At 37.3% G+C, this 27,007-nt stretch overlaps 1 protein-coding gene across 2 annotated transcripts in view; it reads left to right on the top strand.

The window, feature by feature from the left end:
* Window positions 1–26,911, top strand: part of Api5 (apoptosis inhibitor 5) — a 27,330-nt gene extending 419 nt beyond the window's left edge. The window contains exons 2-14 of one of the 2 annotated variants that reach the window (XM_005384089.2): window positions 6,705–6,866; window positions 7,966–8,059; window positions 8,596–8,661; window positions 9,155–9,306; window positions 10,489–10,695; window positions 11,278–11,382; window positions 14,361–14,450; window positions 15,411–15,592; window positions 16,669–16,762; window positions 17,225–17,281; window positions 19,424–19,500; window positions 20,177–20,313; window positions 24,906–26,911. In XM_005384089.2, the coding sequence (XP_005384146.1) occupies window positions 6,705–6,866; window positions 7,966–8,059; window positions 8,596–8,661; window positions 9,155–9,306; window positions 10,489–10,695; window positions 11,278–11,382; window positions 14,361–14,450; window positions 15,411–15,592; window positions 16,669–16,762; window positions 17,225–17,281; window positions 19,424–19,500; window positions 20,177–20,313; window positions 24,906–24,928 (1,446 nt within the window). In that variant the 3' untranslated portion in view covers window positions 24,929–26,911. Of the gene's footprint in view, window positions 1–6,704; window positions 6,867–7,965; window positions 8,060–8,595; window positions 8,662–9,154; window positions 9,307–10,488; window positions 10,696–11,277; window positions 11,383–14,360; window positions 14,451–15,410; window positions 15,593–16,668; window positions 16,763–17,224; window positions 17,282–19,423; window positions 19,501–20,176; window positions 20,314–24,900 lie in introns of both variants that reach the window. The other variant, XM_005384088.2, reaches the window with a different exon arrangement.
* The last annotated feature ends 96 nt before the right edge of the window (window positions 26,912–27,007 follow it).

Below are 27,007 nucleotides of genomic sequence, written 5' to 3'. Positions count from 1 at the left end.
CCCGCGGTCGGGCGCCCTCGCAGCCCTCCTCGCCGCGGCGGGTCCCGGCTCCGCCCGCTCGGGCGCCCGTTCGGTCTCCGCGCCCTGGGAGGTCTTCCTCCAAAGGTGAAACTGAAAGTTTCCAAGAGGTCGAAGACCGCGTTTTGGGGGGCCAGAGTTGCCGCCTAATTTAGGCAGAGTGCTTAGGGGAGCCACGCTGGCGGGAAACGCGAGGCGAACCTTTGGTCCGGACTGCCCCGAGGATTTCAGCGGTCTGCACTGTTCCGTTCGAGCGCCTGCAGCGCTCTCGGCGCTGGAGGTACACGGACAGGAAAATTCCAGTCCTCCGCTAGATGCGCTTAGCGAGGAAGCCTGATGGTCGGCAGATAAATAAGAGAAGCGGGATAAAGTGGTCGAGGAACGCCTCTCTGCTGTTTGCCCCAGACGCGCTTTCCCAGCGTTGCTTAGTTATCTCCGTACGCCTCGGTTCTTTGTGTGTATTTTCGAAGGCTGGAATACGTTGACGTGAGTATGTGCTTAGGGAAAAGAGCCGAGCTGTCCTGGAGAAAATCTGGATTCTTGAAGAAGTTTTGAACCGGGTGTCGTGGCGCGCGCCTGTAATCCCAGCACGCGGGAGGCCGAGGCAGGAGGATCGTTGAGAGTTCGAGGGCAGCCAGAACTGCATAGTGAGACCCTGTCTCTGAAAGACAACAAAACAAAACAAAAAGGAAGAAATTCAGTGACAAAGCAAAACAAAAAAGAAGAAATTCAATGCAGGATCTTTTCAGTGCTTAAAACCTTTTTGCGATTATTCTATTGACATATCCCATAGAATAAAAAGTAGACCCTAGAGGCTAACGATATTAGCAAAACAATATTCCCTTTTCTTGGGTATGTGTAATTCAAGTAGAACCTCCCGGAGCAGAGGGCGGGTGTGTTTTGGTTTTGGTTTGGTTTGGTGCTGTGTTGAGTTTTTGCTGGGACCTTCTGTACGAGCTTCAGGAATTACATTTTCCTTCCCGACTTATTTCCATTTCAGTTGGGAATTTCAGTACTATCAGAAATGAGAAATGTGTACAGTACTGACAGTCTGTGTACGTGTGTTCGGGCAGTTGTAAAGGAGAAGTTTTCTTTCCATTAGGACAGGACGGGGAAAACTAATGTCAGTTTGAATTATTTGTTGTTTCTAGAGAACTACTAGTGAAGATATTTTCAGTCATCCTATAATTTGTCTATGAGGAGTTGGGGAAGAAGGTAAAAAATCGCTTTTCCTAAATTTGACTTGGTTACACATCATCAAGAAGGGATGAGGTAGAAAGTAGACAAGTGATTCTAAATTACTTGTAAATGGTACGCTCTCAAAAGAAATATATCAGAAATCTTACAGAGAAAACTGAGACAGTGTACATAGTGCAGTGTCATTCCTCATCCTCATTTTTGCTGGCGTTGAATTGACAGCCACCTATTTAGAGAGTATTAAGGCGAGTGGAAGCCAAACTGTGTGCGTTATAAGTTGACTAGCCCATATTTGAAATACCTGAGACCAGAAGTGTTTCAGATTTTAGAATATTTGTATAGCTTGTATAGGTTGAGGATCCCAAATCAAAAATGCAAAATACTTCAAAGTCTGAGAACCAACAAAGCCTGTACTGTGAATATCAGATTGCTCAGATTTTCCTGATATGTCATCTTTAATTATAAAAACTAGATTGAACTAAGATCTGTCCCCAAGAGGTCAGAAATGCCCTTTTCAAGGCAAGGAATCTGCTATTTAGGAAGCATGTTCAAGAGACAGAAGTTTGTGAAAAAAAGGAAGCAGGACCTGTTTATCTAGAACTTAATGAGCGCCACTGATTTCATTTATTCAGTACATTTTTTGATCATCTACCATGTAGTAGGCGTTACTGGGCCCTGGAATTTAGCTTGATTCTCTGTAGATGATAGGTGATTGATGTCATCATGATACTGTAATGACAGCTCTAGAGCAACTATTTGAGGCAGATCTCTGCATAATGAGTTGCTGTGATTTGCTCAAGCCCAGTGAATTGTGGGAGAGTTGAAAATAGTCAAAGTATAATGCCTATTGATTCCACACTCTGTGTGATGTTACTTCTTCCCTTGTAGAGAAAATTCTTAAAACTGCCAAAAAGATACTGATTTTAGGCCAGGCATGGTGAAGCATGCCTGTAATCCCAGTACTCAGGAGGCTGAGCCAGGAGGATTAATTTGAGTTCGAGGCCAGCCTAGGCTACAAACTGAATTGAAGACAGCTTGAACTGAGTAGCAAAACCCTGTCTCAAAAAAGAGACCAAAAGAAAAAAAGATAGTGAGTTTTAGCATGTTACTTGTAATTTTAACTATCAAAGGCAAGAGCCAATTTAGTGGAAAGGATCCTATTAAACATTTTAAGAGAGAAAAGGAAATTGGTTTACATTTTTGCCATGGCAAAATCTAGTTTTTTGTTGTCGTTTTGGTTTTTTGAGATAGGGTCTTGCTGTGTAGTTCAGGCTAGCCTTGAACTATGTAGCCCAACAAGGCTTCGAACTCAGGGTCCTCCTGCCTCAGCCTCCTGAGTGCTAGGATTGCAGGTGTTCACCCTGCGACACTTTGCCTAGCAGCATAACCTAATTTTCAAGTCAGTTTATGAGATTTACAATCCAGATTTAAGTTTCCTGGCAGGTATCTATCTGCACACGTCTAAGACTATATTTAAGTTTGTTGGTCATGAACTTCCCTTCTAAATTTTATCTTGATTTTCAGCCTTTGCCAGGGAGCTGTCTATGCCACTTGCTCAGGTTGTTGCCGCTGCAAAGCCCTCGGTTATTAACATGCCTTTTGAGTCCTGTGGTCAGACTATCCAAGGGAAAAGTATAAGACCTACTACGTGACGTCAGCTTATTTCCCTTAACCAGATCAGATCTTTTGAACCTCCTTGACACTGTATTTGTATTTATTAATAATACTTCAGACTGTTGTTATTCCCTTACTAAATTATAAAAGTCTTCAGGTTGAGTTAAAATTCATTCATTCATTCATTCATATATTTAGCTTGTCTCCTTTCACTGTACCTCACCCTGCAGTAGACACTTCTTTCTCAGAGTTGAAGTGCACACAAGGAAGTAACAGAATTTCAGTGTAAAAACCACTTACAGGGGTAATCTCTGGAGAAGGAAGAGAGGGGAGCTTTTACTTCATAGACAGACATACACAAAACGAGCACACCACAAGTGCTAAGTTCTCAGTCAAGGCACTAAATCTGTCGTTTTTGCTCATGTTACTGTGTGTTCCCCACTCAGCCTCTGTGGCACCTTCAGGATTCCTCTGCCCAGGGTTCACCACCAGCCACCCCTTATTTTAAATGTACATAGCCTTGAAATGTAGATACTTAATTTCATGTTCTAAATCAAAAATCTTAAGAGTTTAAGAAAATGTAAACAGGCAGTGGTGTTGATCTAAGCTAAGACTATAGAATGCCTAAACTCTGCTTTCTCCCTTAGGTCTCTTGAATACAGTGGCCTTCAGGATAAAAGAGTGCATGTTACTCATGTTTTACGAAGTGCACTTTTTTAGTAGCTTTAGTCTATGATTACTCTAAAACACAGACTAAGTTCTTAATTCCTTAAAAATTGTAGATGTATTAACTTGTAGTACCAGATGCAAAGTAGGCATACTACTAATTGAATCAAAGTGGTAATATTGCTTAACTTAGCAGTTTTCTTTTTATGTCATACTTGAGAAGTATATTTGTTGAAATTACCTTCTTCTGTGTAATAATAATTTCTAGAGGCTGCGTCCTGGACCCAAACAGAGCTTTGCCTGGCACTTCACTGAACATTTAGGCATATTGGTTGTGTTTTTAATCAGTCTCACAAATTTCTTCTGTAGTACACAGCTTATAAATATGCATCACATTATACTTACTTTTTTACTTAAAATATCTTAGTTTCTCCAGTTCTGCTTTCTAAATTAGATACGAAATGCCTACCAAAAGTCGTAGTTTTAGGAAAGTAGATAATTTTATATTGTGTATCAAAAATATAACTCAATATTTAAAAATAACGCAATATTAAAAATATTTACAGCTTCTTGTCAGAATCACAAATTTATTATCTAACTGAAATATACTGTTGTGTTGGAGCAGAGAAATGCTCCATGTTTTGGTAACAATCCTACCTGCCACTAAGTCACTATGATTACTTCAAATATCACTTCTGTTTATTCCTTGAGAACAACAAAGAATGTGCTTGGGGGGGTTCTGTAAAAGAAAAAGGTTTTTCTCCATGTTATAGTTAGAAGACAAATCATTCAAAGAGCTGACAAGAAAGAATAGCATATTTTGAATTATATAAAGGGTAATTGGTTAAAGTCTGCTAGTAATAGTTACTAAATTATTTGTTGAAACTGATGCCAACTGGTAGTAGAAATGCTTGAGTTTGGGTTTGAATATGTTGAAATATATTAATTTTCCCAAAGTCTTACTATGACTGTGATTTTATAGCTTAGTTTAGATGTCTGCGTGGAACCTATACTTGGAACTTAAATTTTAACCTTTGTGGTTCTAGATCTGATAAGCAGTTTTTCTGTTTTGTTAAATAACCTCTCAGAACATGAAGTACTCCAACTAAAGAAGCTTAATATTAGGCAAAGATGTACAGCAGTGATGGCAAACCATTTAGAGCTTTCAATGATAACAAACAGCCCCACCGCAGCACACATGCCGTAGGTTCACCACCACTGATCTTGACTTTAGAGCCCTATAGAACCATGTTTGGGTCCCACATATGCTGCTTAACTTGGCCCATGGCCTTAGACAAATTATTTCACTTCTGTGAGCTTTAATTTTCTCACAGAATAGTAATAGTAAATAGTAAAAGTAAACTGGGTAAAAGGGGAATAGTAAAAGGGTAAACTGGGCATGGTAGCATATGTTTATAATCCCAACAGTTCAGAGGCTGAGGCAGGAGGACCACAGCAGTTTGAGGCCAGCCTGGATTACTATCAAGACTGTACCCGCCTCAAAAAAAGAAAAAGGAAAAACTTACCTATTGTGAGGCATGTGGAAAACGCATAACTTAGTCCCTCGTAAACTTTGCAAAAATGTTAATGGTTCCTTTTTATTTAATTCCAATTTCCCCCCCTCGGATGGAGAAAATTGATTGCAAGCAGAAAATTTGCATGTAGTTTTACAGTGTGAGATGTTTCTTTAAGTTTAAAAGTAAAGCTTTAAATTTATGGAAATTAGGTTTGTTAACTTTTAAAAAGTGAAGGATGTCATAACTGCTAAGACCGATTTATAAAGTCTTTCTAGAAGCTGTGAGACAAACCATAGGAATGTAAAGGAATGTTTTTCAACCTCTGCACTGAAGTACATGATTCACTTTTAATTAATAACTCATGGAGACTGATGTTGTGTCTGCATTTCACGAGGAAGCGAACGTTAATCATGGAAATTTCTCTGATTTCGGAGTTGGTGTTCTGTTTAGAATATCAAAAACTATGTTTCTGCTTTATTTTTTTCACTCAACGTAGTGTTTTTCCTGAAAACTATTTTAAAATGAATCTTGGTAATTCCGTTATTCGCTGGAGGTTTGCTGTTACCCTCTTGATGTCATGAAATAAGCTCACGTGGAGTGTTCCTTGTATGAGTAAACACTATGCTTTGTGCATGTTTGGTGTCCAGATTATAATCTTTAAGGGTTCTTACTTATTCAAAGCTGTATTCATACAGTCCACACAAAGATGTATATAGTCGTGTTCTGTGTTTATTACTGTTATTTGCCAGCTTGACCAGTACCACTTAATAAAAGGACTGGAAGCTGAGTATGGTGATCCACAACTGTCATACCAGCACTCTGGGAGGCTGAGGCAGGGAAATCGCAAGTTTGAACCCAGGTTGGACAGCTTAACAAGACCCTGACTCAAAATAATTTTTTTTTAAATGATAGAAGGGCTGGACATATACCTCAATGTAAAATCCATGGGTTCAGTCACCCATACCAACAATCAAAGGACTGGCTAAGAGAGAGTTGTATAAGGGTTAGAAATTGGTTGAATCTCCCATTGTGAGTGTCTGAAAAAAGCACTTATGGCTGTTTGTTTGCTTGTTTGTTTGTTTGTTTAAGGAAACAAAGGAGATTTGAATGTATTGCTTATAATGTTCGAGTCTCTTTAATCTTAATCCAAACCCAGTCTGGCTGTGTAGAATGAATTGGTACTGCTTTTATATCCTAAAATAGGAGGCAGAATTAAGCTGTGCTTCCTAACCTTCCTGGAATTGCTTAATTTCAGAAATGTATTCCTTCTACCTTCTTCAAGGTGCTGACTTGAAATAGGTACACTTTTATGATTTAAGTCAACGTAACTAAATTCTTTGCAACTTCTGCAGTATTTATTAGCATTTTTCAGCATGGTACATTCACAAGGCCACAGGTAGTGCTCTTTAAAATGAGGAAGCACTGGTATTAATAAACTTACTTGCTTTTTCTACTTAAAATTCAAATCATCTTTCTTTCTTCCTCAATTGACAACATTGCATTTTTCACAAACAGGCAATAAAAACAGGGTTGCGGGAGGAGGAAACAGTGCAAAGACAGGTATCCAACTCAAGCAATCAAACTGCAAAAATTAATCTTATTTCTTAGCCTCTATAAAAATTTAAAACAGACTTTGTTCACTTCAGCATTCCATTCCTCACGCTTGTATTTTCTGCTTCACTCTTCTTTCAGCATAAAGATGCCTATCAAGTGATACTGGATGGTGTCAAAGGCGGTACCAAGGAAAAACGATTAGCAGCTCAGTTTATTCCGAAATTCTTCAAGCATTTTCCTGAACTGGCGGATTCTGCTATCAATGCACAGTTAGACCTCTGTGAAGATGAAGATGTATCAGTAAGTTTATGATGAATGCTGTTCAGCAAGCCTTCACATGCTCTGTGTGGATAATATGATCAAAGTAGAAATATATGATTGCACAGTAACATACCTGTCTGGTCTGGCACTCCACTATATCTAGGCTTGGACCTACATTTGAGGAGCTGTATTAGTGCTTTCACCACTTCTGTTTGTGGAAAAAGGCACAGAATCACAAAATGTTTTGATTATTCACTATGCACTATTAAAAACAGGTTGTGGCTCACATCTTTCTTTTAGAGTGTCGTTCATTGTGTACACAAAATTAAACTGTTGCTATAGTTTAAAACCCTTGTATGTTTTGCATGGCAGAAAAAAAAGAATTTGTCACTGTAATAATAATTGTGTGATTACTAAAATAAGAAATCATTTCTCCCTGAAAAGTATTGACCATTAGCATTTCTGGCTGCTGATTGAAGTTTCTAAGAATTTTCAAGTATTTGCTTGAGGCTTCCCAAATGAAATCAGGAAATCAGCAACATTCACAGCAGAATTTTGTGGATGTAAACCCTGTGCATTTTGCTTTAAATATAAAACCTAATAAGTTAAGATGAATATTTAGAAATAATCATAACCGTAAATGCTAGCTTAAGTAGTACTAAACATTCTAAAACAGTTCCTGAGTATGACATTGCCACAGAAGCCATTCTTCAAGAATACTGTACTATATGCCCAATGGTAATAAAAACTCAATCGTTGCATATAAAAATTAGTATATTCTGTAGTCTGTCTACTCCCATCAAGTATTTAACATTGTTTTCTGCTATGTTTTATTTTACTTTTTCTGTGAAATTTGCATATTAAGCTGGAGCAAATTAAGTCAGGCACTGTAGCGTGTGTCTATAGTTCCAGACACAAGCATTAGGGTTGCTTTTGCCCAGAAGTTCGTGGCCAGGCTGCGAAGCATAGAAAGACTGTCTCAAAGGGAGTAAATTACTTTTAAGTGTATCTTTTTACAACTCATATGCTCCTAATTATGGTTTCTCTGTGATTTTAGTTTTCTTAAAAAGCTGGGTTTGTTGTTGTTTTTAATAATGATAGCATTTGGTTATTTTTGTTTGTTTGCAATCTTGCCTAGATTCGACGCCAAGCAATTAAAGAGCTGCCTCAGTTTGCCACTGGAGAAAATCTCCCCCGAGTGGCAGATATACTAACCCAACTTTTGCAGACAGGTAAGAAATTGTATTATTACTTTCTTATCTAAACATAACTTCTCTCTCTCTGGAGTAGTAGTGACTGTTTTTAGTTTGGGGGTGGGTGTGTGTGTGTGTGTGTGTGTGTGTTTGGGTTTTTTTGGGTTTTTTTCTGCTTGAGGTAACGGTGCTAAAGATCCTACATTAACAGAGGTTAAACTTCTTCATTTAGTACTTTGAAGCTTAATAGCTTATGATTATATAACTGTTAGCATTGTTTGTAAGATATAATAACTAGATTCCCCCTGAGAATTTTGATGTGTCATAACCTTTTCCTCAATTTTCTGTAATGTGATCATTGTACCGTCTTGCTGTACAAGTCTTCCAGGCTTGCCAGGTTGAGCTGTCTACCTCTGTGAGGAAGATGTGTGTATATTTTTGATTCTTGAGAATATTGCTTGGGCATAAGCTTCATGTAATCTGTGAAAAACTGTTGAATCTTAAGTTTGAAAAATTAAGCTAATGATAGTTCAGATTTTATTTTATATTTATTGTGCTACTGTTTCTCTATCCAGATGACTCTGCAGAATTTAACTTAGTCAACAATGCCCTGTTAAGTATATTTAAGATGGATGCAAAAGGTAAGGCCATTTCTTACGCGTAATCATACTTGATGTCTAAAGATTTAGGGAGCTTGTGTTATTCATTAAGGATCAAGTCTTGAGTTCACCCCAAGATTGCTGATAAAAACTAGGTTTTATGAAGAAAAGGTCTCCTTAAGATACTGTGGCTGACTAGAAAAAAAGCAGTAAAAATAGTTGCAAAAACAGGTCAGTCTTTTCTTTAGAAATCTGTTGGAAAAACTCCTTTTGCCACTTCAGAGAAATTCTTCCAGAATGCCTGTGTTTTGTTGTTAATAATGGGAAAATAAAAATTATGCTCAAGCTGACTCTGCAGGAACAAAACGTGACCACTTGTGACTGGGACTGTAGAAATTTCAGACTAACTGGCCAGTGTTGATGGTATTCAGGATGTTTATTGACTTGCTTGATAAGAAATATAAACTGAGATAAATTTAAAAACTTCTCTACATTACACAATTGACTTGCTGCAGACAGTGCTTTTGTTTCACAGGAACTTTAGGCGGCTTATTTAGCCAGATACTTCAAGGAGAGGATATTGTTAGAGAACGAGCAATTAAATTCCTTTCTACAAAACTTAAGACTTTACCAGATGAAGTCTTAACAAAGGAAGTAGAAGAATTTATACTAACGGAATCCAAAAAGGTAAGCTTGAGTCATCATTCAGTAGATGTGCTCTAAAGCATTAGAATATCTTTCAAATTGGGAGTATTCACCTTTGCTGTATGGGGCTTGTGTGTATATAAAACGACACATCCCATCAGAACCACCATAGGGCTTAAGGTTTCTCTTACATTGTATTTTGTAGTTGGCCTGTCATAGTGATGAGTCATTCAATTACCTTAAAGCACTGTCATCATACTTAAACCCTTTATGGTGTCATCCTCAAAATGTTGTGTATATTCTAGAGGACTCTGCATAAATCACCTTCAGGAAATTTTCTCTGATTGCTACTCTCTCCAATCTGGGCTCATCTCTCACAGTATTCTGGATCATTTAAGAATGAAATTTATTATTATTGAGTATCGCATTGAAAAGATCTTTTTTCATCCCACCCCCCAAGACACAGTTAGCTCTTTACCAGTATGAACCCATGCACATTCGTCTGTGCTTCTAGCATAGTTACAGACGTTAAGACAAAGCTGTGTCAAAGTTAATGTCTTGCTCATTTTAAAGTACTAGAGTTTAGAAATAGTTTACTTTCTTGAACGTGTTCAAGAAGATTCAACGTTTCTCTATAATTGTACCACTCACTCACTGATACTGTTTTTTCAGTGAGAAAGAATAGCTCTCCTGCTGAGAATATCAGAATATTTTACCTGTGCCCCAGCTAAGGCTCTGGTGGAATGTGTCATGGCTGCAAGCTCATTTGGTCACTGAACACAAGTTTTAGACCCACTGATGTGAAAGACTTAAACTAAGACGCACTTGTGCTCCTATTTGGGGTAAAGTTACCATGCTATTGTGAAGGAGGCTGGTTAATGGAAGGAAACTGAATCTGACTTAAGTTTGCTACAGATCTCTCCACCACTTTCTATCAAGGGAGGCCCTCTAAGGAGCCTTTTTACAGATTTTTTCATTAATCGTTTCATGTGAAATTTTAATGTCACGGATACATTTATGTCCGTGTTGTGTGTATCAAAAGATAAAATTTTCTAAGAGCCAGTTTTTGTTCCCTTGGGAAATGCTTGTTTACTCTAAAGCTAGAAGTTGTCTTTCACTATTTCAGAAGCATTAATATCAAGCTCATTTGATTAAATTGGCTGTTCTTTCAGTGTTGCTTTTCAAGCAGTAAAGAAGCCTTTACTCTCACTTACCTCTTTGCAGGTCCTAGAAGATGTGACTGGTGAAGAATTTGTTTTGTTCATGAAGATACTGTCTGGGTTAAAAAGCTTACAGACAGTGAGTGGGAGACAGCAGCTGGTAGAGCTGGTGGCCGAGCAGGCCGACCTGGAGCAGACCTTCAACCCTTCGGACCCGGACTGTGTGGACAGGCTCCTACAGTGCACTCGGCAGGCAGTGCCCCTCTTCTCTGTGAGCTCTTTTACATTGCTGGTGTTTTTATTTCCTATTAGTTATGTGTTTGTTCACTTGAACATCTCCCCATAACTTTGCATAAAAGTATCCTTATCCACAGTGGGTAAATACTGTATTTTCTTTATGGAAGCCAGAGCAGGGAGTTTCTTCAAAGGAAATTGCTTAGAGACTTTTAAAAGTGATGAGAATTTCGCATTCTGCCTCTAGCTTTGTGATTCTCTTTGGCCATGAATCTTCTGGGACGTACATACCTTAGTTTGAAAAACCTAGCTTAAAGAATTTGTCCTTTCTAAGTAGTGTGCAGTCTGAAAAATCTAACACTAAAATGCCCCCTAAATTCGATTTAAAATCAAGGAAGAACTCAGAGCGAGGGAGCTGTCCCTGTGCCCTGGGTGACTTTGCCAAAGGGTATCCGTGTCTGTTGCAGGTATTTCTAGGGTGCCCTGGAGCATGCTTTTGTCTTTGTAGTCACAGTACTTGATGGCTAGTTACCACTTTTGAATAATATTCCACCAGAATACTTGACAACATTTCTTTTTGACAATTTACTGTTCCTTTGACCTTTTTTTTTTTTAACAGAAAAATGTCCATTCCACAAGATTTGTGACTTATTTCTGTGAGCAAGTTCTGCCTAATCTCAGTACCTTGACTACCCCAGTGGAGGGTCTTGATATACAGTTGGAGGTAAGAAAAATTCCCTGCTTTTAGCACTGAAAAGACATTTACATATCTTTGAAAAATGTAACCCACCAACAGATTTGATATCTAAAGGGGTAATTTAAATGTCTGGTAATAGTGAGCCACCATTCTAGAGCAGGACCGCTTGCGAGGGAGTGATTCATGGATTCAGTTATGGTGTGAAAAGTACTGCTGTAGATTTCATTAGTCTGTATCTTTGAAGCCTTAATATTTTTAAATGAGGGGTTTAATTCAGGACAGTTTGCATCTATGCCCTTAACTTAGAGAACCAAATTTAACCTAATTAACCCAGCATATCCTTAATTTCTGATCCTCTAGTGTAATTCACGGTTCTCAACTATAACTACTTTTTTCCCAGAGGATCTCTTTTACTTCAGTTATTTGTAATAGCTCTCTCAAATTTTAACCTCATTCATCTCTGTGTCCCCCCAAAACTAGTATAGAGATTGATTGTAAACAACACTTAATGATTGTTGAGTTCGACTGAAATGTGGAAATGCAAGCCCCATTTCCCACCCAGGTCTCTGGGATAAGAGTTACTGTGCCCTGACAATGACTTAGGCTCATCAGAGTGGGACTGGGTGAAACATCCAGAATATTGACAGTTACCAATATTATAAGTGATATAAATTAATAGTTAGAGACTGAGTTTAATAGCAAATGAAGTCTACTTAAATGGTAGTAAACAATTCTTTGCTGTTAAGATTTCCAAATGTCTGTTTATAATACAAGCTAAACTGTGATAAAATCAGCATGGTACTGGCAAAACGAAAAAAAGAAAGACCTAAGGGTCAGTGGAACAGAGTAGAAGATGCAGACACAACTACAAACACACTCAACCACCTTATCTTTGACAAAGGGGCCAAACATGTTCACTGGAATAAAGATAGACTCTCTAATAAATGGGGCTGGAAAAACTGGCTTTCCACATGCTGAAGACTGAAAGGAGACCTATGTTTATCACTATGCACTAAACTAAAGTCAAAATGGAGCAAAGATGTAAATGTTAAAACAGAAACACGAAATCTGCAAAAGAGAAAGTAGGGAGAAATCTTAAAGACATAGGAGTAGGCAGAGACTTCATGAACAAAAACCAAACTGCATGGGAAATACTTCAAAGAATCAACAACTGGGATCTCATCCTATTGAAAAGTTTTTGCACATCAAAACAAATCACCAACAGGGTAAAAAAAAAACACATGAACTGGAAAAAAAATTTAGCCAACTGTTCCTCAGACAAAGGACTTCTTATCTAGAACATATAAAGAATTTTTAAAAAACCAGGACCCCCAAATTCAAAGACCCAATCCAAAAATGGGGAGCTGAGATGAATACACACTTTTCAGATGAAGAAATACAGATGGCAATTAAATAATGAAAAAATATTCAGCAGCATTAGTCATTTGAGAAATGCAAATTAAAATAACACTGAGATTCCATCTCACCCCCGAAAGAAAGGATATCATCCAGAAATCAATAACAAATGCGAGACTGGGGAAAAAGGAACCCTTCTCCACTGCTGATGGGAGTGTGGACTAGTAAAACCACTGTGGAAATCAGTGTGGAGATTCCTCAAAAAACTAGGATTGGAGGTCCCATTGAACATAGCTATTCCCCTTTGGGTATTTTTCCAGAAGAATTGAAAGCATCATACCACAGCGATATATGTGCACCTATGTTTATAGCAGGGCAGTTTGTCATAGCTAAATCGTGGAAACAATCCAAATGCCAGTCAATTGAGGAATGGATAAAAAACGTGGTATTTTTATATAATGGAGCATCACTCAGTTATTAAGAAAGATAAACTGAGGCTTTTATAGGTAAATGGATGCAACTAGAGACCATACTCATAAGTGAAATAAACCAGACCCACATTTGTAAACATCGTGTTGTCTCCCTAGTATAAGAACCTGAAAGAGTAATTAAAACCCAAAAGATACAGTAGATACTGTGAAACAGAAAGAAATTGCTCAAAGGGAAGGAACAACTGGGATGGGGGAAAGGAGAAAAGAAGGGAATATATATATATATATACACACACACACGTGTACATATATATGTACATATATGCATACATACACACATGTATACAAGGACACACACACATATATATGTATACAAGGATAGCTGGGATAATTCTGCTGATGTCTGTTGGTTTATTGAAAGGAACAGTTAATGCTTAAATTTTTTTGACCAATTTTGTATGCTTATATCTGGTAATCTGAACAACTAATTTGATGACAAAAATATGCAGTATAACACACATTGTTGAATTTCTGTCATCTTGTTCAGTGAACCTCTGTATTGTTTCTGTTTTATTACTTTTTATTCTCTTCAGTTGTTTGATCAGTTTTGCAGTCTTACATCTGGTAATCTGAGCAACTTCATTGGAGATAATATGTAGTATAACAACTATTGTTAATTCCTTTTTTTGGGGGGGTGCGTCTTTGTGAGACAGGGTCTTGCTGTGCAGTTCAGGCTGGCCTTGAGCTTACTTTGTAGCCCAGGCTGGTCTCAAACTCACATCAATCCTCCTGCCTCAGTCTCCCAAGTGCAGGGATTACTGTTGTGTACCACCATGCCCGGCCTAATTCCTATCATCTAGTTTTGAAATTCTGTATCGTTTTTACTGTCCTTGTTTTGTTTTTGTCTTTTTGTTATTTTGTTGTTTTTTTCTCTTTAAAAGAAATAGTACAAGCTAATTTAGTTCATGTGTTTATCATTTTTATAATTAGTACTATCATTATTAACCTTTAGCAGAAAGTGTCATGTGTGTTGTTTTCCTTATTTCTCAAGCTGTATTGGAATCATGAGATCTAAGTTTTGAATCTGCTCTGCCGCTCACATGTGCTGTGAATTTGCTGAGTCATAATCTGACCTTCGCTATCTTCAGGATAAAATGTAGGGCTGCATCTCTAAGGCATTTTACATGGTAGTAATAATAAAATAATTGTGTGTTTTAGGTGTTAAAATTGTTGGCAGAAATGAGTTCATTTTGTGGTGACATGGAGAAACTAGAAACAAATTTAAGAAAACTATTCGATAAATTATTGGTAAGAACTTTTTTCTTTCCTTGTGGCATAATCAGTATATTACCCTAAAGACTAATCTAATATTAATTTATAGATGACAAAGCCAGCTTTTAAAATTTAAACAGTAATTCTAGCAAGTATTAGAGCTGGGGAGGCCAGGTGTCGCCTACTCTTTTAAAAAAAAATCCTGTTTTAATCTTGGCGTTTCTTCTGTCATGGATGCTTTGCATAATTATCAGATGTGATCTAGGTAGTAGATCTTTTTCTTGTTCCCATCTCAAAATAACTTTGTACCTATGTAGAAGAAATTATTTGCTCTTCTGATTGTATTAGTCTCAAAACTGAAGTTACCATTAAAAAAAATCATTCCTTCTAGGCCACTAACTAGATAGCCACCTAAGGCCAAGTAACATTAGCAACCAGAAAATAGAGTATGCTGTTTAAGTTGTAATTGTAGAGAAAATAGGCCATCAGATAATAACATTATCACATCACTGAGTGACTTTCTTGTTTGATGTGAGCAGTCCTATAACTCACACAGTCCTATAACTCATACAGACCTGTGATACCTTCAGGATACAATACCACTGATGCTGAAGGCCCTTGGTCACACTTTCAGTATAGAGTCAGTACCTAACACAATATGGCTTCACGTTCAGAAAAGGTTTTTAGAATTACTAGGACCATCAACTTTTAATGCCAAAGCTGGATTGAACCCTGGCACTGAACTTTAATCTTTGTAAGTGCTTAATGTTAGCTACTTTCATTTTCACTATTTGTAGTCACAGCTATAACACAGGTTAGTAAGGAGACCTAATATGATGAAGCGTTGATTCAATAGGTAAAACAGTGGTCTTACCTAAGTTTCTATTTTGGATAGTTTGTCATGTTCTGTGTCTTAAAAGCATGCCTTACAGTCACTTACCTTTTTATAATTAGTGTTTACAGCAGATTTCAAACCATCTTTATACTGTCTCTTAGGAGTACATGCCTCTTCCACCAGAAGAAGCAGAAAATGGCGAGAATGCTGGGAACGAAGAACCCAAGTTGCAGTTCAGCTATGTGGAATGTTTGTTGTACAGTTTTCATCAGTTGGGCCGAAAACTCCCAGATTTCTTAACAGCCAAACTGAATGCAGAAAAGCTCAAAGATTTTAAAATCAGGTGATACATGACTGAGATGATTCAGTCTTTATCAAAAGCTATTACTATCTTGACCCTTCCCCTGGGTTCTGGTTTTATTTTACGAGGGCATCTCCCACACCCTGCCTTATGCAGTGGAATAGAATGGAGCGTCCAGAACAGGCATGTGTGTAACAAGTGCCAGATGTAGCATGACAAGTCCATGGGGGAGCTGAACTTACGAAGAAATAGACTCCAGTTCTTTTCTCTATATGATGTGGATAGATTTCCTAACCTCTTTAATCCCCTCAAATTTTGCTCATCTGTTAAATGTGAATGTTAGGAAATAAATAAAAATTTTTTAAAATGTTAATGGTAATAGTACCTACCTCCCAGAAATCTGGGAATTAAATGAGACGGTGACTATCAGGCTTTTAGCTCAATGCCTGGCACACAGTAGGTACTCAGTAAACTGTGACCACTATTGTGAATATGTCCCACTATGTTACCAAAGGAGCAGCACTAGAGAAATTAACACACTGTATGGCCAGGTATGGTAGCATGTGCCTGTTACCCCAGTACTCTCGCAGACTGCGGCAGAAAGACCTCAATTTCAAGCTCAGTCTGGGCAACTTAGCAACTTAGTGAGACGCTGTCTCAAAGAAATTAAAAAGAGCTGTGAATGTAGCTCAGTGCAGAGATCTTGGGTTTGATCTGTAGTACGCAAAAGAGAGAGACACTTTGTATTGACTCAGCCACAGTTTCACATCCTCAATCTGAGGTGCTAGAGCCACAGTGTCACCTGTTTATTGCCCTCTACCGTGCCTAAGGGAGTGATTTTTAACTTGTAGAAATACTTGATCAAAATAGGTAACATTAGAAATTACTCTTTGTCAGGGCTGGGGATTTAGCTCAGTGGCACAGCACCTGCCTGGCAAGCACAAGGTCGTGAGTTTGATTCCCGGTACCAAAGAAAAACCGAAAAACCAAAAAAAAAAAAAAAGAAATTACTCTTAGTCGTGTAGCTGTCTTCTACATTTAGGGTCATTTGGCTACATTAGAAAAGTTTAGAACAAAACTCAAGTGATGAATTGCTAAGCAAATACTTTTTCCTTTAGGCTGCAGTACTTCGCCCGGGGCTTGCAGGTTTATATCCGACAACTTCGCTTGGCTCTCCAGGGTAAAACCGGCGAGGCATTAAAAACAGAAGAGGTAAGAATACCAGCCTACAACTCATGAATTGCCAATTTCATAGCAGACTGTGTAGGTTGGTATTAGGAGTTCTGGTTTTCCCTGATCTCACCTAATTTAATCAGTCTTCATTCCAGTCCTAATGAAGTACTTTGAATTTTTATTATATCTTACAACTTAGAAACTAATTTCTTTTAAAACTCCTGTGTGTATCTATCCCTCCCTTATATAATTTTCAGGTAAATTGTAGATTACATTTTAATGTTCTAACCTGTCAAGGGAACATAAGTGATTTACTCTTTGCCATCTCCAGAATTGTGTAGTCAAGAAATAGAAATAAGCATTATCGAGAGATTTAAACCATGAAATTCTCTACCCAGAGAAGTGATTGGAAAGAGAGGTTTAATTAGTCTTATGTCAGAATGGAATATATGCACATAGCTGCTCTTGGCCTTTTAATTTAATTTTGTTTTCCCTTTGCAGAACAAGATTAAAGTTGTTGCATTGAAAATAACAAACAACATCAATGTTTTAATCAAGGTAAGTCTTTACTTTCTACTTACTTACCTAACCCTCCCCAGTAGCTAGAAAGTCAGTGCAAGATGATTAGGATGCATGCGTATCTCCTGTGCTCTAAAGCATTGGAGCACATAGACATACACTCAGAAATTTCAGTGGCTGAAACTCTGGTGATTTTTTGTAAAAATTATTAATAGTATATGTTTCTAGTACATAGTGGTTACATTCAGCTGGGGGTGTGAGGTGTGTACATGTCACATGTTGATCATTTATTTAACTGGTGATCTTAATTCTCTTAGGTCCTTTTAAATGGCCAGTACAGAAATAGCCTGTATTATTTTCTCACAGTGAGCATGTACTATATAGTATGTGGAATGTCTTGTGGATTTTTTCTCTGTAAATTTGCCTATGTAATAAAGTCAGAACTTACTGTCCTATAGGCTAGATTGTACCTTACTGTTAAGTCATAATTAACTCTCTGGTTGGATTTATCTTTCCTAAGTATATGTTATAGGTGTATCTGCTGTAGATATACCCTAAAACTAAAAATCTTGGTAAAAATCCTGTGGACTAGTTTTTATTGAAAGAGCGAGGGAAGTGTTTCAAAGACAGTGACAGTGAATTAAACATTGAGTAATGAGTGCCATATTGCCAAGTAGAAAAGTGAAAAGGCATTAAAAACCAAAGAGGTGAGAAAACTAACATATCTCCCGTGGGAATTTTTATAATAGCCACCATTTATTAATGATCTTAAACATAAATAACAGTTTCACACGATAAATCCATATATTAAAATAAGAAATTTGACTTTATTTCAACTAGTGATACAAATGTATGTTGAAATACTGAAAAATTTTAACCTGAGCCAGTAATATGACCTAATGCATGTACATAAGAGAAAGTTTCCTCTTCACCAAACTGTCAGTCTTTTGAAGGTGACTAGTAAGATGTATGGGAAATAGAAATGATTAGTATTTGAATCCTGTGTGTAGGTTGTCTCAGCAGAAAATCCAGAAATATTTTTTAATTCGGCTAGGAATGTTTTAGGGAAAGCACAGGAAAAACTAGTATACCTTAGGCCATCCTTAGCATTTCTCATAAATCTTCAGTTTCTTCTGAGGCACGTTCATCTAATTCCACAACTTACCTCTACCCTACTTGCGAATTTTTTAATTTTACTCCATTTTCCTATCATTACTTGAGATTTAAAATGTCTAAGATTGAAGCCTTATCCTTTCCTTTAATCAGATCTCTTTCTCAGCTAATAACATAACTATATGCCAGATCCCTCCAGCTAGAAACTTAAAACAGTTTTTATTCACAGCACATTCTGTTGGCCATTTACCTGGTAGACTGGACCTCAGTTTTATAGAGGTAGAGGTAATATTCAAGAAGTGTTTGGTGAAAAGCTTAAAAGTAATTGTGTTTACTAATTCATTCATAATTTCAAGGATATTGTGAAGTGAGATTTTTCAATTCGATTAATTTAACATTTAAATCTAGCAACTGTTTGCATTCCTACAATAAGTTAATATTTGTCTTGTATAGGATTTTCCCTTTTAAGTAATTTATAGATTTTTGAGGGGCAGGGAGACATGATTAATGAGACCTTTAATTTTGTTGTAATCTTTAGCCATTTAAAGTTTTGCAAAAGCAAATGCAGAGTACACCACTGTGTTTTCCTTAAAGCACCTCAGCAATTGCATTTGTGCAAAAGAAAAGTTAGCTTCATTTTTTAAAGCTGGTAAATATGCGTGTTTCCTTAAACTTCAAATGAGTTAGAAAAATTAGCTGCAGTTTAAGTGATACACACAAAGTTGGTTAACTGGTGTGTTTCATAAACAAAATGGTTCGTTTTCTCTCAGTTACCAGCACAAGAAGGATAAATTAAAGCTGCTTTTTTTTTTGGTAGTGGGAATCCAACTCAGGACCTTGGCTTGCCAGGCAGGCACTTGTGCCGCTGAGCTATCTCCCCAACCCCAAAGCTGCTTCTCTTAAAAGTATCTTTTGGAATTTGTTTGTTTATTTTGGTGGTGCGGGGTATTGAACCTAGGGCCTCACACAAAAGTAATCGTGAATTGTATCTCCTTGCCTCCCCATCTTTGTCACCACTCCCTGTGACTAACAAATGCATTAGAATCTTATCTGATTTTGTCTCTCCAGGATCTCTTCCACATTCCTCCTTCTTATAAGAGCACAGTAACATTATCTTGGAAACCAGTACAGAAGGTTGAGATTGGGTAAGAAATACATTTCAAAGGGATTTGAGGGTTATCAAAATCTGAATGCAGTTGTCACTTTAAGTAAGAGTGTATTATTAGTTACGATTCTCAAGAAAATGTTAAAATGTGATAGAAGCACAACTTAAATACAAATTGTAATTCTAGTATTTTAAAAATAAACTCGTGGAATAAAACCCTGGAACTCAGGATGGTTTGAACTCCTGTAACATAACTAGACTTCTCTGACATTTTCATAAAATGAGTCATTTGCATGTAGGTCTACAAAGCTACACATCTGTCAGGTGTGCTGACATACTCCTTTAATCCTAGCTACTCAGGAGTTGCAAAAGAAGTATCATTGCAAGCTTGACAGCATGGCAACCTAGTAAGACTGCATCTCAAAAATAAATTTTGGGCTGGGGATTTAGCTCAGCGGCACAGCGCCTGCCTGGCAAGCACAAGGTCGTTGAGTTTGATTCCTAGTACCGGAAAAAAAAAATAAATGAATGAATTTTAAAAGCCTTGTTAATGCTTTCTGGCATTCTGTATAACCAAGGCACAATTAATTCGATGACATGGAACATTTTTCATTTTTTCTGATCTGTCCTCTTTAAGATACCTTTTACAGCTAATGTACTGATAGCTTTTGGCATCATAGAATGTCTTTTAATTGTTATTCTTCCTACCATTGTAGGCAAAAAAGAACCAATGAAGATACAACTTCAGGTTCACCACCTAAGAAATCTCCAGCAGGACCAAAAAGGGATGCCAGACAGATTTATAATCCCCCCAGTGGAAAATACAGCAGCAACTTGGGCAACTTTAATTATGGTGAGCGTTTCCGTTTGGGTAGAAGCAGTATGAGAAATTAGGTAAAAATTGGGTTATAATTGAGTTTAGTTATTAATTACTTACTGTATCCTAGCTCTGTGAGTTGACTTTGAGTTAGCTTAAGAACTGGAGCTACTGGGAAAACAGTTTCTCCCAGTTCTCTTAGCTCAACCCTTGTAGTCTTGCTGAATTGAGCATGCAGCACTGAACACATTAGACATGGTGATGCACACCTGTAATCCCAGCACTTGGGAGACTCGAAGCAGAAGAATCTCAAGTTTGAGACCAGCCTGGGCTACACAGCAAGCCCCTGTCTCAAAAACAGCAACAACAAAAATGCACTTAAAAAGCAATGCCTCTTGTACTCAGAGGCACCAACAGAAGAAAGGAAGCTGGCATGAATCATCCATTCCGTCTTTTCCCAAATCGTTTGTGCATTTACCTCAGGGATGGGTATACCTTCTGACAGATGAGGTCTTAAGGATCTTGTCAGCCTGCTTCTTATCCTATTTTCTGTAGCTCTTGTGAGAAAAGTCATGGAAGTCACATACGCAAGTATCATTTAGCAAAAATACATTCTATTACAGGCTGTCCCCTTCCCAGATTACAGCTTCCCACCCATCCAGGGCTGTTGAATCTGAAGTGAAGTTTCTTTCTTACTGGCTTTTCTGCCTCTTGGATCCTTTTTTTAAAATAATAGGAAGAAATATCAACCTAGCGCCTTACCTTGTGTAGCAAAACAAAGTTTAATAATGTCAGCAACCAGACATGCCAGGGGTTGGTCTTGCTCACAACTCAGAATTAATTTTGTAATATTTAGTAAGGAAAAAAAGGTACATCTGACCATGTACTCTAATTCTGTTTCCAAGATGAGATCATTGTGACATGAAGTATATTCCTCCTACTGTAGCTCAATTCTGTCTGAGCAGTTTGGAAAAAGCCAGGTTGAGACCAAGAATTGAACCCTTGTACTCTAGTCCCCTTACTTGGAATCAAGTTTAGAAAATACCTCTGAACTGTAACATGACAGTGTACAAACGTGTAGCTCTTCGCCTCTTACCTGAAAAATAAGGGTAACATGGAGCCCTTATGAACTTCAAGTAAGAATATTTGTGTAAACATACTTTAAGTGAAAGTGATTCTGCCTTACTTTGTTGCACGAAGTACTGTACCTTGTTATTTGTATGATTTAATATGGTGTCTAACAATTCATTCTTAAAATCAGCAATTATATCAGACAGTAGGCAGATGTACCATAAATGACGGTAGTCAAGAGCTTTGGCAGTAGATGAAGGAATTGTGTTTTTATCTGGCCAGGCGAAATACTCTTGCATTTCCACGATGATTCTATATTCTAAAACTGTCTACCTGACAGAATATGGAAAAGAGATGTGAAAAACTTACATCATGTGTTTTACCAATGTTGAAGTTTTATTAAAGACAAAAATCCAGGAGTCACCCCTTCAACTGCTTCAGTAGACTTAGTAATGTGCAAACGAAAGAGGTTTTTCTTTTGGGCAGTACAGCCAAATTCTGGCAGTATTTTACATTTGTATTTTTTAACACAATCAGGTTATAGGTCACAATAACAAGTTAAAGAGAGCTGGGGATATAGCTCAGTGGCACAGTACCTGCCTGGCAAATGTGAGGTCATGATTCAACTCCTGGCACCAAAAAAAATTTTTTTTGAAAATTTTTTTTGCTTTCCTTCTTTCGTTTGAAAGCATTTCTCAGTATCCAACTTTTAACATTTTCTTAAATAATATCTTTGCTTTTTGCTTTGTATACACGGTATCCATTATTAGTTTATCTTCCTGTGCATTTTCAACCAAATTATTTATAAATACATACCCATGTTTAGTCCTTTCCTGCACATAGCTCCCCTGAGAAGGAAATGGGCTAGTACTAAACATTCTAGACTTTGTGACTTGTTTCTTTTACTTTTTAGCATTTTTTTAAATATAAAAAATATAACTAATTTTAATAGGGAGCAGTGATTTTTTTTTTTTCAAGTTAATATAAACTTGAAACTATTGAAAAGATCATGAAATTGCAGAACAGTCCTCTAGTGTGAGGCCCTTCCAAAAAAAAAATAAAAATCCCTGTGCTATAGAAATAGTTGTATCAATTAGAGATCAAAAAGAAATAGCCAGTATAGGCAGAAAATGGCATGCATCCGTAGTCCCAGCACTTGAGAAGCTGAGGCAAGAGAATTGCTTGAGCCCAGAAGTTCAAGATCAGCCTGGGCAACACAGCAACACCTTGCCTCAAATACAGAACAAAGATAACTGTACCAAATACCTCATACAATATTTACCACTGAGGATAACCCTGGTCTTCATACTTAAAAATATTTAAAGGAGGGTGGGTCTTGGTAGCATGTTAGCTTATTAAAGCTAATAATTCTATGAAGGTATTAAGTATGTTGATGTTAAAAAAGAAGAAAAGAAAAAGCAGGAAAATGATTTTATGGCCTGGGAGTACAATTCTGATTAGAACACTTACCTGACATGTGCAAGGCCCCAAGTTTGATTCCAAGTACTGCTTAAAAAAAAAAAATACCAAACATGTTGTACACCTTAAATACATACAATAAAAATAATAAAGATTTTGACCAGGTATGGTAGCTTGTGCCTGTAATCCCAGCTACCAAGAAGGCTGAGTTTGGGGCCAGTTTGGACAATTTAATGAACCTTGTCTCAAAAAGGTCTGAGTAAGCGCTTGTTTAATGTGCAAGACTTTGAGTTCAATCCCTGATTCCACAAAAAAGGGGGTAAAGTGCAAACATCTACATTGAGGGCCTGTCTTAATTATTATCTCTCGCTGAGACAAAATATCTTGATACCCAGAATTAAGCAAAGAAAGGTTTATTTAGCTCAGTTTGTGGAGGTTTCAGTCCATATGGCTGGCTCCAAGGCGAAGTGGCACATGGCAGAGGGCAACAGTTTATTGCTGCAGAAGACAGCAAAAGCAATGAGAGCAAGAGGGAAGGAGGAACAACAACAAGCAAGCCTCTTTCCCTCCTTTATGTTGTATACAGGCTACCCACCCCAGGGTGAGTATAGCACTCACACTCACAGTACTCACAACCCATAATCCCATTGGGCCATGAGTCAGTCAAAAACTCTAGAAGCCCACCCCATGCCTGCATGAGGCTTTCAGGGGACATTGAGATACACACCATAACAGGGCCCAATCTAAAGATTAAAAATGGGGGAATTACAACCCCCTAAAGATTACTCCTCGATGCACCCAGTCACCACATTGATCGCTGAGAACATCATGCCTTCAGAGAGACCACTGATTTTTTTCCACATTTCATCATTGATAGTTTAAAATATTTCACATTATGTGGCCAAGAGCTTTTAAAAACCAAGGGCTTTTTGTTAATTCCATATTAAGTATAGAAATTTTTATAGTTCAATTATTTTTGGTATCGATAGGCACCAGAATAACCAAGAAATATGATGCTACCTTGAGTGTATTCCCTAAGGTAACAAACATAACTTCATTTTAAAGTGGTTTGCATAGCACTTTACTTACAAAACGGTATCATGGCACTTTGTGTCAGGTTTCATTCTGTCACACAGAAAAATGTCGGCTAAACTGGAGAAAGGTCTAGTTAGTGTTCTGCCTCAGAGTTGAATTCTTCTGGGGAGAAAGACAACAGAACATCACCCTCACAAGGAATAATGGCAGAAGAAAATCGGATTGCGAATTTTATTTAAAAGATATTTTCAGGCCACCAAGATTGTGTATCAAAAAGAGCAAAACTAACCTCTTTATTGCTGCTAACAAGATTACTTCAGTGTTCAATGAAGAGATTTAACCTCATTTGCATATGATGAAAAGTCTTACTTTGCTAATTTTAGTGTGTTCTCCTCGCTGGATTCTTGTAAGGAATATTTCTCTGGGACTATAAAAGTCGCTGGCTCTTACTCTGTTGTGGAACACAAAGGACTTGATTTTTTTCAGTAAAAGATAAGCATAAGTTCTATTAGTAACTGATACTGTGTGTGGACATAGATGTATGTCTGCTACACATTTATACATTTAGCAGCAGTTCAGGAAGGTGACATGGCTGAGAGAGCAGTGAAAAAAATAATTTATGTAAGTCCAGCTCCTTTAAATATTGTAATCAAAACAAAACTGCCTATTTGTTGCACTTGATAGGTACATTTTTCACTGTTTCATAATGGGTTATTGGTAGTTTAAGGTGTTTCTCATCTATGACACCTTTAAAAATCAGTGGTTTTTTTATTAATTGCATTCTGAGTATAGAAATTTATAGTTTGTTTCTTTGGTAGTGATAGGCACCAACATGAAGTATAGTTCCAACATCGTCACCTAAAGCAGCTTTGTTGATGAAATGTGTTGTACTATGAATGTACATATTTAACACTTTGTGTCTTGTTATGTCTTGATGTTGGCCTGGTTTTTTTGTACAGAATTAATTTGTACATGGATTAGTAAAACACCAGTTTTGCTTTTATAGGGTCCATTGCTACTTGCAGAGCAAAATGTTTCCTCAGTTTGCTATCCCTGAGGGCCTGAGCAAAACCTAAACCCTTGTTTGCTTTTTCGTAGAGCAGAGAGGAGCCTTCAGGGGAAGTAGAGGTGGCCGAGGTTGGGGAGCCCGAGGAAATCGCAGTCGCGGAAGACTCTACTGAATAAGACATCACATTCTCCAAGCATTGTCATGAGCTTAATAAATGTAAACTCTACTACTCATTGGATTGCCGGGGATGTCCCTTTAAAAGGACTGCTGCCTTCAGTTAAAAATTTAATGTTCTTTATACCTTTGTATGTATGATCTACTTTTGTAACAGACCATGGTGTCTCCAAGGTAAAACCACAATATTTTTGGATGCTTTGTCCCAATCTTGTTTTTGCAATATCATCATTCAGATTTCATATTGTTTACTTTTAAAACATCTTAATAATTTGTTATTAAGAGTAGTTTGAATTTAAAAAGTAAGGAAATTCAGTCTTGTTCTGATAATCAGTTTTGAAAGGTAACTAATTTTCTTCTCCTGTCTTACCTTTTTTTACCAAATATATGAAGAAGAGTAATAGTCTCAACATTTTATTTTCCTTGTTATTTTAATAAAGCTGCTAGGCACTTGTGCAGCATTCTCTCTTAGGGAAATGCCAGCTTTCTTAAAATGTAGAAGTGACAGTACATTTTTAGGAGGAAGTAAATTGTTTTGCACTGCTTCCTTTACTCTTCTGCATATATTGGGATACAGCTTTTAAATACGGGAATCTTACTATTTGAATAGAAATGTGTATGTATAATAAGCATGTATCTGTATGTATGTGTGTGTGTATACATACATATATATGTGCATGCTGTGAAAGGAGTACACAACAAATCAATATTTTAAATTCCAGGGATGAGTAGTCTTTGACATGGTGATTATCCTTTTGAGGCTGAGTCCATTACTGACTTCTCTAGGTTTTTGTTCCCCATAGAGAGGAATTTTGAGTCAGTTGCACTTACATGATTATTGTTATTTAAAACTAAAACAACGGCTGTATTTTCAGAGATAAATTTGGGGATCCCTGTTAGTAAAATACAGCCAAATCTGATGTATATATAGGTTTCTACAGGATGAATAGTATAATTTAGGATTTAAAGATCTAATAACCAGGGCTACCCAGGAAAAGTGACTTGATAACATAGTACAAGTGAGGGAGGCTCTCCGTTTGCTTTTGCCACTTTTAAGACTTTAACTTCTCAGGTTATTAACCAAATTATTGTATAAGTTAGCAAATAGAATCCTTAGATTAAAACAACAGATGGGAGGTTTGTGGAGTGTCTAATGTCATAGACCCATTGCTCTGCATTTGATTATTTCATTTATTTTTGTTCCATAGTTAACCTTCTCTCCCAAATTTGCTATTAAAATCAGATGCCCAAATGACATTTCTAGTAGTTTGATGTATTTTTTGAGGAATAGTTTGTGATTACAATGCAGGTGTCTTCATTACCATTACTTATACACTGGGAGTAAACAAAACCCCTTTGTTAGAATTACTGCACATGTCTATAGGGAAGATACTTCTTAAAGGCTGGAATGATACAAGTGAGCCTAAGAAATTGGTCAGCTTTACTATGGAGTGATGGCAATAATCTCTATAAACATTCCAAAAGCCTGAGCTGCACCTAGCTTCCTTGGAACCTGAACAGACATAGGAACATGGAATTACATTTGCAAACCTCTACTATCTGGTCTGGACCTCATAGACAGATCAGCCAGTGACCTAAAGCCATTTCAGAAACTAAGTTGGGGCCCCAGCTATATAGATTTGAACATTAAGTGCACTGTTTTCCTCTTTTCTAAGCATATTTGTAAATTTAACACCGAACAAAAGTGACTTGACTTTCTCACGTTTGATACTGATCTGACACTGTTCTTTCCTTTAACACTGTTGTTCCCCTTCCTTCTCCTAAGGCAATAGTTAGGGGGTTTTTGCTTCAAAAATTAAAATGAAAAACTTCACGCCATGGATTTTTCTTTTACAAGACACCTGTTTACCACTTTGTTTAAATGTAAATGTTCCCTTATGCTTTTGAAATAAATTTCCTTTTGTAGTTTTGCGTCTTGATGTGTTTATAACTTCAGGTTCTTAAGTACTTACTAATGTTTATTGAGTGCTTCTCATGTTCCAAGAATTGTGTTAGACCTTG

The sequence above is a fragment of the Chinchilla lanigera genome, unplaced genomic scaffold, assembly GCF_000276665.1.
Source record: "Chinchilla lanigera isolate Chin_1 unplaced genomic scaffold, ChiLan1.0 scaffold00021, whole genome shotgun sequence".
Taxonomy (NCBI): domain Eukaryota; kingdom Metazoa; phylum Chordata; class Mammalia; order Rodentia; family Chinchillidae; genus Chinchilla; species Chinchilla lanigera.
The sequence above is the reverse complement of the archived record's forward strand: the minus strand, read 5'-3'. Positions and strand labels throughout refer to the sequence as shown.